Source organism: Aquila chrysaetos, chromosome 13 (assembly GCF_900496995.4).
Source record: "Aquila chrysaetos chrysaetos chromosome 13, bAquChr1.4, whole genome shotgun sequence".
Classification (NCBI taxonomy): domain Eukaryota; kingdom Metazoa; phylum Chordata; class Aves; order Accipitriformes; family Accipitridae; genus Aquila; species Aquila chrysaetos.
This window is the reverse complement of record NC_044016.1, coordinates 4,378,760-4,394,336: the sequence shown is the minus strand read 5'-3', so window position 1 is coordinate 4,394,336 and position 15,577 is coordinate 4,378,760. Positions and strand designations below refer to the sequence as shown.

The 15,577-nt window shown below is 45.9% G+C and overlaps 1 protein-coding gene across 4 annotated transcripts in view; it reads right to left on the bottom strand.

The window, feature by feature from the left end:
• The window catches only part of TOGARAM2 (TOG array regulator of axonemal microtubules 2), a 53,381-nt gene that overhangs the window by 33,037 nt on the left and 4,767 nt on the right, over positions 1-15,577 (bottom strand). For 2 of the 4 annotated variants that reach the window (XM_030034914.1, XM_030034913.1), the window contains exons 2-3: positions 2,329-2,461; positions 598-683 (exon numbers count right to left, since the gene is read on the bottom strand). In XM_030034914.1, the coding sequence (XP_029890774.1) occupies positions 598-667 (70 nt within the window). In that variant the 5' untranslated portion in view covers positions 668-683; positions 2,329-2,461. Of the gene's footprint in view, positions 1-597; positions 731-2,137; positions 2,462-15,577 lie in introns of all 4 variants that reach the window. The other 2 variants (XM_030034911.1, XM_030034912.1) reach the window with 2 other exon arrangements.

Sequence of the window (15,577 nt, the reverse complement as noted above, 5' to 3'; positions counted from 1 at the left end):
ACAGCATTGAGCTAGCAAGCCAGGAGAGAGAGGTTGAAGGCTCCGCTGGTAAGAGGGGAAAAAAAGATTCCCATTTCAGGACTTGGCTTCTGTGAAGGCTACCAATAGACCCACACGGTGCTGCTGGTATTTCTGGAAAGCATAAAGACATCTCAGCAAGTAGGCAGACCTTGCCAGTGTTTCTATAGCACCATCCCATCCTCAAGGTCTGATCTGATGGGCAAGCAGAGGAAGAGCTGGGAATTTACCTATTGCAAGACCACACATGGATAGCAATGATAGGAACAGAACTCACATCTCATTCCCATGCCAAATTTATAGCCAGTTGGGCCACAGGCCCTGTCCTGGCTGGCAATAGTAGTGATTTAGCTACTGTTGATAAAGGAGAAAGCATAATGAACTAGTGACAGAGATGTGATGCCATGCACACCACTGGAGGAGGGCAGGATCTTCTGCAGCTCTCTCCCAGCCACCTACTCTGATACAGAGCCAGCACATGAGGACTGACCTCCAAGGACCATTTCTCCCTGAAATCAGGGGTTTTTTTTCCATTTGGCTGAGGCCACCATTGCATATTCAACCCCTTTCCATTCTCACCTTCTTCAGCAATCCAGCTGCTGCCACAAAACTGCAGGTTCGAATCAATGCTTCCGCCTCGCAGAGCCATGTATCTGGGTTTGAACCTGGGAATGGTCCCATAGTAGAGAGAACCTGGGCCGTGGTACTTAGCCTTAAAATAAAGACAGTACAAATTACTCAAATTTGCAGCATTTGATACAGGGACGTAAAAACAGACACCCTTTCTCCATAGAAGACTAACACACTGTGCTGGTTTTGGCTGGGATAGAGTTAATTTTCTTCATAGTAGCTAGTATGGGGCTATGTTTTGGATTTGTGCTGAGAACAGCCTCAGTAATACAGGGATGTTTTAGTTACTGCTGAGCAGTGCTTACCCAGAGCCAAGGCCTTTTCTGCTTCTCACCCCACCGCACCAGCGAGCAGGCTGGGGGGGCACAAGAAGTTGGGAGGGGACACAGCCGGGACAGCTGACCCCAACTGACCCAAGGGATATCCCAGACCATACGACATCATGCTCAGCATATAAAGCTGGGGGAAGAAGAAGGAAGGGGGGGATGTTTGGAGTGATGGCATTTTTTCTTCCCAAGTAACCACTAGGCATGATGGAGCCCTGCTTTCCTGGAGATGGCTGAACACCTGCCTGCTGATGGGAAATGGTGAATTAATTCCTTATTTTGCTTTGCTTGCGCATGCAGCTTTTGCTTTACCTATTGAACTATAGCTCAACCCATGAATTTTCTCTTTTACCCTTCCGATTCCCTCCCCCCATCCCACCAGGGGTGAGGAAGCAAGCGGCTGTGTGGTTCTTAGTTGCCAGCTGGGGTCAAACCAGGATACATGCCAGTACTGACCTGCAGTCCTGACCTCTGCAACTGTCTGTTTGACTTCAGCCTGCTCTGCCTGGTGAGGAACCTGCATTCCAGCACTATGGCGCTACGACAGCTGAACATTCTACTAATTTGCATGCGTTTTGCTAGTTGCCCATCCAGGACTACAGGAATTCTTTCCTTTCAAAGGGTAGGCAACCCACAACAGTCTCTAGGATTTGGCAATGTCTAGTAAGTAGAAGCTTTCCAAAACTAGTTTGAAAGTCCTTTGTTTCTGTAATTCCCACTCAATTTTGGGTTGGGTTTTGTTGGTTTTTTTATTTCTCATCACAATAAAGAAAGTATGAGGACACAAACAATGAATCACCAGGTGTTATACTAAAAGAAGGTTTGCACTCTGCATTAGATGTCCCCAATATTCAGTGGGCTTATTTGATTACTGTTTCTGTAGGATGCAAATTGTCCATCCAAACATTCTCCTTTTTTCTGCTTCACTGTTACACTGGTTTATTCCCTGCTTTCTTTACTGCAGAGACACTCAAAACCAACATAAACATGGCCTGCCTCAAAAAATTTCTCATCTTGGCTGTTCCTGAAAATTCAAAATTATACACATCATGTTTCCCTACCCCTTGTCCTGACCAATATCCTCCCCACTACCCAGCCTCTGAGGCTGGGCTCTCAGCACGAAGATACACTTGTACAGCATGAAGAATAGCTGCTGCACTTGCCAGCATCTCCAGGGTCTCGTGATCGGCGCTTTGAATGCAGCTTTTGTACACGCTCTGCCTCCCTGAGCCGAGCAGCATTCCTGGGGACTTGCACGGCCGCTGTAGGCGAACATCTTCCAGGCAAAGGCTGCAGGAACGGGATTGCAACAAGCCCTGGATGAAGAAGTCTCCAGTCTGCTGCAGCCCTTTACCTGCTGCGAAATCATCTTGTGTTGCCATGGCAGGGGAGGCAATGGGCTTTTTGCAGATGAGAGTCTACTCGATGTGCCGCTGGTCGCTGGGCCTGATACAACTGCTGGTGGGTTTCCCGGCAGCGTCAGGAGCCTATATGGAAAAATAACACTGCTAGTGCAAGGGACAGCCACCAATCCCTGGCATTGCCCTGCGTACAAGGGTTCCTGCATATGAAACTGCTCAAGTCAGGTGGCGTTAAAACAGCATAAAAATATATTCAAGCTATGCATTTTTCCAAATTCTGTCAAAATCATGGCCACAAAGTCCAAATGCTGGAGGAAGACTGCTGTCAGCATAACGGGGGAGACATAACTCCACCCCAGCAGCTGTTGTCCCCATGGCTGTATGAGCATGGCAGCAGAGGCAAGTGTCTCACTGCACCCACTGCTGCTGGACCCAGTGCAGCATGCTGGAGTTGTTCCCACTGAACTCGGCACTGCCGCTGCAGCAGGAGCATCATTTCACACATTTGATAACAAAGAGTTGTAAGGCCACATTGGACTTGCCCCAAGAGCAACCAAAAAAATGGGGGTTAGAATAATTTGCTCCTTTTTAATACAAATGTACCTGGATTTAAGGGGGGGGCACTGGGCTAACAATACTGGAGGCTGGTGTGTAACCCCTATCTCTAGCACTTTCCACCCATCTGCAAGATTTTTTCCATAGAAAGGGATAGATAAGATTTTATCACACATCCATGAGTAATTCTGAGCCACAATTTAAAACACAAGCCAAATATTGCCAGATCTGCCACCAAGTGGGAAAGGAAGGACAAAAGCAGTTGAAATAACTGCCCTTGTAGCTAAATTGCCTGCATTTATAGTGTTGCTGAGTTACCTATAGCACTTGCAGCACCTCAGAAAACCTGAGGCTACGGCACAATGCATATTTAGGGATATCCAGAAGCTATATGCCACGCTCACATCAGCAAATGCACATCCCACAGGACCAGTGGAGTTGTAGACAGTGTTATAGTGCACAGGTATATGAGAGTAAAGGAAGTTTAGGCTTAGCCCTTCAGGTTAGTGCTGTAGCAAAATGTGACACTCATCAGCTTCAGTCCCTGCAGTCTGTTTCCTTACCAGTTTCATTGCTTTCACTTCAAAACTCTCTATAGAGATTTCTTTTCACCTTCTGACAGACTTTAGTCACTATACAGGGCTTGGGCTTCCTTAAACATATCAGCCCATTTCTTATGGCCTAAGTGAGAGGTAAGAGGGGATTTTGCAGAGCGTGCCTTAGGATAAGAGGTCAGAATGGTAAGCCAGCAGTAAAATTCCTATAAACGTCAGTAAGTACAGAAGGATGCCAGTGTGAACTGCTTTTGAAAATCCACTCATAGGTGCCTCCAAAGCTCTGCAAACAGAGCGACTATCACATGGCAGCTCAGTGCAGCCAGAAGGATCAATCACAGACACAGTTCAGTTAAAGTATTACAGAAGGAAAAATGCCTCTGCACTCAGTGGAAGAAGCAAAGGCAGGTCCCTATTAATTTGTTCTGTAAGCTTAAAACAAATAACAAGGAATGCTGTACAAGGATTTGAGGTACCCTACTATCAATCAAACTTACAATCAGATAAAATGGCATCCTCAAGCAAATTTTAATAGAAATTTTTCGTGTTGCAGCAAGGCCCTGTGCTGCTCCACCCCCTGCCCAAGAGATTTAACTCTGCTCAAAAGCTATCAAAGCATTCATCTGGAGTAAAACAAGTGATTTCAGAAAGGCTGGAGTTAGCTGAGACAGTTAACCCACTTCTGGCTTTTATTCTTTTTGTTAGTCTAGATAAATTCACAGAGACAGCTTAAGGTCAATGAATGAAGGTGCTTGGAGAGCTTTTAGAGCCTAATTCCCATTACTTTCAACAAAAGGCAGGCACTAAATACCCTTAAAAATACAAATATAGGTCTATTCAGACTGTGTACTTTAAAACAAGGAATAGAGGTATCATTGCAAGTGGGACTAGGACATAAAGCAGGGATTAAGGTATATTTTCTTTTGTCTCATTGCATAGGATGAATATCTAAGAAATATGCCAGCAGCAATTTTGCCTCATTAAGATCACCTCCTAAATGAAGCTGAGCATGTCCCATTGCTTAAGGTATTAAAAATGCCCAAAAGAAAGCAGTAAGTACCAGAAATTAATGTATCCTGTAGCTAAAACAGAGGCTGCCTCTACCACTGACTTAACCCTGACACAAAATCAGGCTCTCCATGCCTCAGTTTTGTTCCTCTGCCAGTCTGTCCTACCTAAATGCTAGCATACTATAAAGCATAATTAGGAAGGGCGTTACTTATGGCACCTCCATGGCCCCCAAAGGCTTGATTGCCTAAATTCAGGGCATAGTACCTAATTCAGGCCAGCTACATGATATGGAAAGCCCGAAATGTACAGCTATGTAGGGCCATCCCTTTCTCCCTTGCACTGAAACCCGAATGATAATAGCAGAGCAATTTGTCTGCAGCCTGGGGGAAGCACTGGGTGTGCAGGATTCATCTTTTGCCACTGTTGATAGGAGCATGGAAAACAAGCTGGTGCCATTCTCTGTACAGAGGAGAACAGTAGCAGTGGTTCACTGCTGAGTGATAAAAAGTGTTAGAAAATGGCTTTCTGAAGAAGAAAAAGTGGAACACAGCTGCATTTGAACAGCTCCAGGCCCTGGTGATGTTTCAGTAGACAGTAACTGTACTCCTTGTCATTCTTCTGCTGGGTTAATCAAAAGGAAACGCATCCTTTGGGATTTTCAGCTTCTTTGGATCATTAGCACCCAGTAAATGAAAACAGAGATTATTTAATGCTATCATTACTTTCTTTCCCAACTAACAAGCTATTTCTCTGGTGGCTTCCCAGCACAGCAAACATACAGTATTGTTATGTGAAACACACTGATTCCAACAACCCTACAGAGCCCGTCAGGACTGGAGCCACTGTGGAGGTTGAACCCAGTACCTCACCAGCCAGAGGCTAGTTGTGAGGATAAAATGGAATTGGAGTGATGACAGTTGTTTGGGGTTTTTTTGGCCAGTGGATTTAAGCTTACAGGGCCATAACGCATCTGTAGTATGAAGTTTTTATGTAGAGTAAAAAGCCATCGCCCAGTGGACCTGGGCAGTTTCCCCAGGCCTGCAGGAGAATCACAAGGCAGATCCCTGTGCTACTAATTGCATCTCTCCCCACTTTTCTAAGTTCTTGGTGTCAAAGCCACTTAGGTTAGACACACAGGTCACAAGAAGTGCTCCTGTATCTTTCTGCACAATGATTCAAGCAAGATTACACATCCAAAATCTGTTTTCTCTTACCATTTTGAGCAATTTCTGAACCAGCAAACTTGCTTCCTCATATATTTACTGTGCATGGCAAGAAGCACAGACAAAAGATGTAACGTGAAAAGCATCACCCACGTGATGCTCTTTTTACAAGTTGTGCCCTCAGCATTCATTTGGAAGATCTTAAAAGTTCAATGCCCCTATCAAAAGCTCCTACAATGGCTGCTTCTGAGCAGAGCAGGGCTGCTCAACCATGAAACAAGAGTTACCACAAGCAGCAGCTTACCCAGGGCAGCAAATCAAGAGTTGAGAATAAGCTGATCTGAATGCCAAACCTCATTAGCTCCTTCAAAAAGCACTTGAACAAGCCCTCATTCCAGCTCTAATGAGGTGTTGTGCTGGACACCACGGTTATTTGAGTACTGTACACAAGTTTGCTCCCACTGAGCACTGCGCGGTCTCTGTTAGAGCTGTGGCCCAGAGCGGTTGTTCCCCAAAGGTGGGTGATTGATTGCTCTGTGGACTCCTGTGACTGCCAGACACAATGAGATGAGAAGAAGCCAAGTATACTGACACACCTTTGCCTTGAGCATAACCCAGCCTGGACCAAAAGCATTGAAAGATTTCCCCTCCTTATTGAGGCACTTTGAAGAAGACCCTGAAACTGCGAGATGCTGAGGCCATGCAGGGGTTTGCAGAGCGCCTCATGCAGAGAGGTCCTCGCCCTGAGGGGTCTCCAGCTGCTAATGCTGTATGAACATAAATTAGCTGACAGCAGTAAAGCTGCGGGGCCTAGCGCTAGAAAAAGCAGGCAACGATCAGCTGCTGCCATCTCTTCTGAGAGCAGGTCTTCACAGCACGTGGGATTTCTGCCATGAAGGACTCTTGGAAAGGCTCTAGATGCCCAACACTCAAGGCTTGGGTACAGAAGCAGTCACAATCAGTACCTTGAACTAATATATCCTCAAATTAAGTCCAACCAGTGGCCCATGTCTTGAAATGTTAGGCCAGCTGTTTGTTGGTTCACACTAGTTTCTTGTAAAAGCATTTTCCTTATAAATTTGTAAAAGCATTTTCCTTAGAAATACCAGGCTCGTCTGCCTCAGTGCCTTCCTCTCAGCTGCCTCAGGGAGAGTGGTCTCCCACCCCACACTCCTGTGTGAAACCATCCCAGAGGGCTACTAAAATATGTTCCCTGGCCAGTAGTTTTCTCCTGATAGGGCCCTGCATACTGTTCCACACATCTTTCATAAAGGCACAAACCAACTCCAAGCAGTCTGACTAGAGCAGGTTTCCACAAACAGCTGCATAAATCCAAGATAACTCCAAGTGAGCGTCCTAAGGGCTCTGTCCTGTTCCTGTGTAATCACCAGGCAGGGAAATTCTCAATGATATGAAGCAATTTCATTCAGTTGCAAAATGGGATCCGAGTTCTGTATTGAAATTTTTCATTATGAGTAACAAGCATTGGGAGCATGAGGTGCAGGGCTGACATGCGAAAACAGGAGCATATCCTTTAACGAGACCAGTTTAATTGTCCATTTTACTACTCTTATATCTATTCCACTAAAGTCCCAGTACTGTTGTTAGTGCTGTATGAACCTTGAAATACAACAGTTCCCACTGCTTAGAATTTATTCCCTGGTCTTTACAGTATCTAAGCACCTCTGTCTTGTTCAGGGCCTAAGTCTGCTATTCAAGCATCACTGAAATATTTAAAGCCTCCTCTGCTGGTTTTGGCTGGGATAGAGTTAATTTTCTTCATAGTAGCTAGTATAGGGCTATGTTTTGGATTTGTGCTGAAAATGGTATTGATAACGCAGGGATGTTTTCATTATCGTTGATCAGTGCTTACCCAGAGCCAAGGCCTTTTCCGCTTCTCAGCCCACCCCACCAGCGAGGAGGCTGGGGGGGCACAAGAAGTTGGGAAGGGACACAGCCGGGACAGCTGACCCCAACTGACCCAAGGGATATCCCAGACCATATGACGTCATGCTCAGCAGATAAAGCTGGAGGATAAAGAAGGAAGGGGGGGATGTTTGGAGTGATGGCATTTGTCTTCCCAAGTAACCGTTACACGTGATGGAGCCCTGCTTTCCTGGAGATGGCTGAATACCTGCCTGCCCATCGGAAGTGTTGTACGGATTCCTTGTTTTGCTTTGCTTGTGTGCATAGCTTTTGCTTTACCTATTAAACTGTCTTTATCTCAGCTCACAAGTTTTTCCTCACTTTTACCCTTCTGATTCTCTCCCCCATCCCACTGTGAGGGAGGTGAGTGAGCGGCTGTGTGGTGCTTAGTTGCCAGCTGGGGTTAAACCACAACACCTCCATTCACCTAACCTACAAGGTATCACCTAACTCCACAGGCGTTTAAATCCCTAGAGTGCCCAAGTGACCATGGGCTCACGCCTGCTAAACACAGGAACTGTCTTGCATCTGACCTGCTGCTTAGAGCCCCACACCATGGTGCCCAGAGGCCCCAATGCAGGATCTTCAGTCAAGGTGGACAAATTACTATTTTTCAACATCTACCAGCTGGCAGCATTGGGTGAGCTGGAGAGGTAAAGGAGTAATAGGCTGTCTCTGCAGCAAACAGCAATGCTTTACAGGGAAGGGGACAAAAAATGCTGCCAGATATGAACACGCAACACAGTACGGCTGTCTGATGAAACCTTGCAATGGTTTGTCTCACTGACCTGACAGAAAATACCATGTTTCCAAACTGCCATCACTTCCAACATCCAAAAGTGAACAAAGCCGAAGAACAGCATGAAAAGTGGAAGACTGTAGAAGCAGGCTAGCTCTACTGCTGATTCATTGCCTGGCCTGCAGAGAAATAGAAATATAAATCTCAAGGCCAGAAATACAAATCTTAAGGCCAGAAAAAAGTTAGGAGCATATAAAAGTGACCTCTGCAGGTCACAGATTTTTTAACAAGTCAACTTTTGTTTCTTACAGGTCAGTATCTCCAACTGAAAAATGCAAATGATGCTTGGAAGCTTTGCAAAGCTCTCAAATGCCCTGGGGTGATGGATATTATGCAAATAGGAGCAGTTACCACTGTCATTACAGCAGAAGACTCTGCAGCAAAGCCCCAGCTTGCTAAATTGTTAGGGCTGAGGGAGCATGGATATTACCAGGAAGAAAGGGAATGAAAAAAAAGTGAAGCAAAGGCATTATCTCCAGAGAGAGAAAGAGAGAAACAGAGGGAGAAAGTAACCAGCAAACACCTCTGATAATGTGCAGAGTCCCTGTATCTCAATCCTTCAGAGAGTTTGGTTTGTCCTCCCTCTACTGATGTGGCAGGCCAGCATCTCTGCACCCTAAAAGAAATTCAAGATGTGTTAGACCGTGGATCTTTCCTCCTCATCCTCCTACATCTTTCTCAGATCCAATTTTCAGAGCTTCATGCTTTTAGTAAAAAAAGCCTTTGAAAACAGAGGCTAACCTGGAGGCAAGTTTGTTCGTCAGCGTGATATTGCTTTGGGACTAGGCATTTACGTATCAGAGAGACCGTGAGCTCACTAAAGTTTGCTTCTACTCTCTTTGCTTGCAGGAAAATGCACTTTTCCCCCACATCCTTTGGAGTGAGGTGCCAAGCTTAAACTTAGTGAAACGCAGCAATTTAAACCATTGGCAAGAGCAGACTTGATTACCATCTTGCAGGGGTGAACCATCACCCCCAGGAGCCATATAACGCTGACCTAAACCTCAGCAGGGCCCGCTTCGGAAAGCTGATTTGAGTTCGACCTTCCTTGATTCTATCTGGAAAATAACAGTGTGAGCCCAGGAAGGACCAAAGGTGCAGTGTTTGCTTTTTTGCCTCAGTCAGAGCAAGGGGAGTTTGAGCAGGAGCTGAGCGGGGGACTTGCCCATTTGCCCACACACAGCAGAAAAAGACGCCCTGGGAGCCTGAGGGCAGCACCTGAGCCAAGGTGGGAGCTCTCACTCTGCCTCTCATGGTGGGGCAGAGGCCGGGCTGCTGCTCTTCTTATGAAGAGGAGCTTCCCTGTCAACAAACCGGTTGCTCCATCTGCTCTGCAGCTCCCACCTGTCCTCCTCTCCCCTCCTTCCATCTGCCACCCAAGCGTTGCTGCTCTTCCACACGTCCCAGGACTGTGTCTTTTTAAAATGACACCCAAACTCTCCAGCACACGGTTGGAGTCACCCAGCAGAAGCTTCCCTCATGTGGCTTTAAGACTTCAAAACAACTTTTCGAAAAGAGAAAAATAAAAGGAAAAATCATCAAATCTTTCTCCCAGATTTTATTGCCTTCTGGGAGAGACGCTTGCACCCAGCAACCTCCACCAGAGCACCGTAAAAGCAACCCCTCTGCCTGGCTCCTGCCAGCCCCCGCTGGAGCACCACCTTGCTGAGAAAGCAACAGCGCATGAGACAGGGCTATCCACCAACCTCCTTCACAAACATGCGTGTCCTTCACTGTGGAAATCTAGCTCCACGTTGTTAAGCTTGTATTCCCCCCTGGAGCTGTAAAACCCTGCTGTGGGTTGCCTCCCACAAGGAAACAAGGATTTCTTCTGCTCCAGACCCTGTGTTTCCACAACGGGAAGCAGGCACAGCCATTTGTCAAGCTGGACCCCTTCTCCAGGAGTACAGCAGGCTCCCCCTTCCAGGTGTACGAGCTCAGCAGGCAAACAGTGCCAGACACCAGGAATAAACAAGGCTGCATAGCAACCACTTCTCTGAAGAAATCTTGAGCGTGAGATGCAAGGAATATCTTTTGCCTGCAGGGCTGGCAGGCAGATCCCTGGGTGCCGCAGCCACAAACACCTGAGGGACCTCAGCAGCACCCAGACCTTCAGGCAGGGACACACTCTGACCTGCAACATGTTCCCGGTCCCTCCCTGCCTGCTTGCGACCACTGCGTGAGAATCATGCCTAAAGCTGTGCACAATGCCCAAGCAAACAGCAAAGTATGCATCTGCTGGAAACTGATAAATTGAGGGGAAAGTTTCCACCCCCTTCACTGCAGGATTTGATGACATCTCTGCGTGGTAAATTGCTTAGCTAGGCAGTGTGAGCCTGGAGCCCCTCTCAGTTAGATTGGTGTAAATCCATACCGGCCCTACAGAAAGCACCACATTCAGGCAAGATTAGGAAAAGAGAAGAGCTAATTTCTTCAGCCTGGCCCTCTCCAATGTGGCATGTCCACAGTCGCTGCACTCTCCACTAAATGCTGCCAAACTGGAATTCTCCACCAGCCCCATTACAAATTTTTTATACCTCTCCCCTGTGCTGGTGATAATTATGCAATATGCAACGCAGAGCAGAAATTTAGTTTTGCTACTGTGTGTGTTTTGTTGTTGTTATGGTCACTCAAAAGCTACTTCCAAATGTGAAAATAATATTTTGTTTGGAAATTTTCCATAACAAGGTCACTGCTGGCTGGTTTTATAAACACCCATGTACACAAAAAGAGAGAGAAATTTTGTGCAGAGGTGCAAGGGTTTACATGAGTTTCTCTGTTTACCATGGGGAACAGCAGCTCAACCTGTCTTTACAATGATTTGGATGGAGAGTGTCCACACAAGTATTATCAGAAAAGGAATTCAGACACTAAGCAGCGAGTCCCGAGCCATTGTATCCAACCTGCAAGCCAACAGATAAGTGGGAAGGGGTTTTTAGCTGTAAAAATGTACAATAATTCAGCTCCTACAGGGGAAAAAAAACCACAGAAAACCATCTGCAGGAGTTAGCAATCCTCCAACAAGCAAAGGCAGCACACGCACCCTGTTGCAATTTGGGGAGATGACTGCCACCTCACTTGGTAAAAGCAGCAGCAAAGCCAAAGGGAAGCATCTTCCTGTCACTGCTGAGCCACCTCGTTGGTACTGGTGCTGTAGGAGTACATTCAGCCTTACAATGAGTCATCTTAAACCACACAATTCTCTCAGCTTCTCCAAGGCTGAGTAATCAGACATGTGAGAAAATGACAACCCTATATATCACAGAGCGGCAGAAAATGAGCTGACTGCAGCAAATGGGTCCCCAAATGTGACATCTCCTGCATGAAACAGGAGAATTCTCCCAAAAGGCTTCTCCCTTTTGCTACAAACAAGAGGCAGAGGACTACCCTCAGACTCCAGCACTGCTTTAGACCTTAAGAGACACAAGGAAAATTCTGTCTCAGCTGTGTTGGAGGCTTCAGGCAAGACTTAATCTACTCCAGCTCCTGCCTGCAAAGCAAGCATAGCAGAAATGCTGCTTGTTCACCTTTCCCTGTATTTTCTTTTAAGGCAAACCCTTTAAGGTAGGGAATTGTCTCTTCCTACATGTGTGTGCATCTAACAGAGCTGGCACAGCCATCAGCTAGGGACGTTACCATAAAATAGTGGTGGCAGTAGCTCTTCAAAGGACTTTTCCCAAAACAGTGTTTGGTTGTTCCCTTTAATTAAAGGGGCCAGCAATGAGCTACAAGCTCAGCTCTAGTGAAAAAGTTAAGCTCCTGGGTGTCTCAAAATAAGCACTTCTACAGGGAAACAGCATTAACAGCACTGAAAAGCATGACCATTGTTAAATCACGCAAAGGGACAAAAGTAGAGCAAAGGTAGTCAGCTGGTCAGTCTAAGACCACCCAGGAGCATCTAATGTCCAGTGTCTCTCCCTGAACACCTGCTTACACTCTCTTTTCTTTTGGCTCAGTAATACTGAAGCTGATGGGACAGATGCAACCAAAAAGAAACCTGAAAGCCTACATGCTTAGCCTTAAAAACAGCAAGCCAAAGTTTTATTTCATCCTTTCTAAAAGGAAGAAAAAAATTGCAGCCATAATCAGGGAACAGAGTACCTTCCCTCCTGAAGCTAACTTGTGTCAGACCCACTTCACCTCCAGCAGCATCATCCACGTGGCCATGCTCTTACATCATCTGCACACCCTGTAATGATGCATTACGTTACACAAGGAAGGGGCAGTGTCCATGTGTTCACGTGCATCCTGGAAATGAACCTGGTGATGGCTATCACATCATTCCTTGAGACAGCCATGGGATAAACCTTGCTACAAGATCAAATCCTCTCTCTCATCCATCCATAGCACCCCAAGCACCTCTGCCAGTCCTCTCTAACAGAGCAGTCCAATCATTCCTCACAAGTTAACAAAAATTGCCTTGAAATCCCCTTTCTCTAGACATGAAGCATGGCCTCTCTATTTCAATAAACACATCTTGGAATTATTTGGCTAAACCTCCACACTCTGCTTTGAAGCCTTGGGGCACTGTAGGCAGGAGCACAGGGCTGAGCAGGGCTTCCCCCCTCTGTCTGCAGCACGGATGGAAATCATGCCACCTTACATGCTTGTACCCAGAAACCTGCTCAGCTATTCCTCTCAGCACATTTTCTTTCACATGGTACACTTGCTGAGCAGCACAGCCCTTTGCAGCAGCCTCCTGGCATGCAGGCAGTTTCTTTTTTGTTCGCAGGATTGGGAGCCCTTGGGCTTTCCCCATGGCAACCTCATTTGTGCATTGGGCAAGGGCGATCAATATTGCGTGGCATTCGAGCCTGTGAGGGAAACGGCCCAAGTGCACAAAGCAAATGTTAATTAGAGCCCAGCAGACAGGTCTGGAGCTGGTGAGCTTATAAAGACCTTTTTAAAATGTTCATTTTTATCAATCCTGAATTCACAGTGATAGGAAAAGAGAGAAGAAAGCTGGACAGACAACAGGAAAAATACAGATACTGCTGTATCTGCCTCTCTCCATCTGCCTCTGTTTTGCCCAGCCCTGGGGAACATCAAGACCTCCCTGGCTGTTCCTTATTCATTAGACACTGTCCCCTAATCAGCAGGAGCCTGAGGGCTTTGAGAGGGATACCACCTTCTACAACCCTTCCTCCACCAAGTGTTGTCATGAAGAATAAATCAAATTATCCAAAGAGTGACAAGTGAAGTGTGCAGGGCATGCACCTCAATGCCATGGAAGGCAAGCAGAAAAGAGCTGTTAAGATACGAAAACATGCAAGGTAGGAAAACCTGTGGCTTCAGCATCTACGTTTTCAGAAGTCTCTGTTGCAGTGGAAGAATTCCGCACCGCTGCATGCTGAGGCCAATGCCTGAAACAAAAATCTCAGAAAAACAGTGCTTTGGTTTCCTTAAAGGAGATGTGTTTTCTGAACAAAGCTCATGAAAGAAAATGGGAAAGGAAATGACAACTTTACACTTTAAAGCATAAACACACAGACTCAGAAACACTAAGGTCAGGGAAAATTATGACAGTAATACTTTGGACTCAATTACATTTGCAAATTCCCTCTGATGAGCCCAGAGCAGTTTGCATTGCCACAAGTGGCACTTAACACCTCTTCATGAGGTGACTCAAGCAGTGTTAAAGTACACTGAGAAACTGAGGGGGGCAAAAGTGCTCCAAACCTCACTTAGGACCTCAGAGTAAATAAACTGCAGTGAGACCAGCAAAACACAGCTTCTCTTGATCTAGTGACAACTGTCTGTGGCAGGGTAACAACTGGGATTGTGTCAGCTGGAATAGAAAATGCTGAGGCGTTTCAAAAAGAAGTCTAAAACAATGTAGGTTTTAAGAGCACTATTCTCATTTACAGAGGTACTATATTAAGAGATGCCAGCTAAGCATTATCAGAGCTTTATATGTGGGGACCAGGAGCTTTCAGATTGATGGATAAAGTATCTTGACTACAGCTTGCAAATTTTTTTGATGGAGAACACAACAATTCCACACAAATTATGTGATTTGTGAAAAAGTGCTTGTTTCAATTATTTCTGTGAAAAAGTAAGTTTTAGACCTGGACATTTGATATTTTTTCTCAGATTCTTCCATGAAATTATAAAATTATCTCCATTCTGAGTAACCCTAATTCTACACAGTGACAACGTACCTACCACCTACCTCAAACACATTTCCAGATCAGACCTTGATGAGGCAAAAGCCTATTTCCAGTGCTTCTTCAATATAGCAGTGGAATAGAAATTGCTGTATGCCTGGGAAGTTACAGAGAATATTTTAACTTCTGTAAGGGTTGAGAAAAGGACTTTAGGATGCTTCTTGTACACTCATGATACAAAGGGATGCAGGCAAATAAGCTCCAAGCTGCAAGTGTGCCCTAGAGGACAAGGACGAGGTGTCCCAGATACTCAAGCACATCACAGCACCAGTCCCCAAAGAGGACCCACAAACTGGAACAGAGACTGGAGACCTCCATGAGGCAGCAGAAAAACAGCCCAATTCAGGATTGCCCAGAACCCCTCTAACACCCTTGGGTGATCCAGGACACTGTACACACACAGTGCTTTGCTACCTAATTTATTCAGGATCATGTGGTCCTAAACCAAGGCCACTTGGTTCCCCACGTTGCTAATCTAGTTAACTGCATATTGGCTAATTGCAGGCTTTAACTCTCTGCCAAGCACAGCATCTCACCATCTGTTTGCTCTGGCTACCTGAAGAGTTAGCAGCCACACGAAACCGCACCTCATCTGGGGACACAGAGAAACCAGCTGCTAGTGCCTGCTGTCTAGTACAGGTCTGCATTTCATTTGCTTTACTATAATAGAACTGTTGTTGTTATATAACAAGGAAAAAAAAAAACCAAAACCAAAACAAGAAACCAATCATCACCTCAAGATGCCCTTTGCAAACACAAAGTCTGGGGGCAGATGGACACGAGGAAAAAGAAAAAAAAAAAAAAAATACCCTGGTTCTTGCACAGGCATGTCAAAAGCAGTGCCAGCGAGCCACTTGGTTAACCCAGAGTATGCAAATACACTCCTTATATTCCTGAGAGTTAGATATGACTCAAAAGACCAAAGCCTTCCCCCCAGGTTTACCAGAATTTAGCGCGAATAATTTTGGAAACTGAACCCAGCTGCTATGGTTTTTACCGAATGCCCAGTCTCCTGAACGTCAGCATGGGTACCTGTCTGTTGGAGGCAGACCTGGGCTGGTGCACCT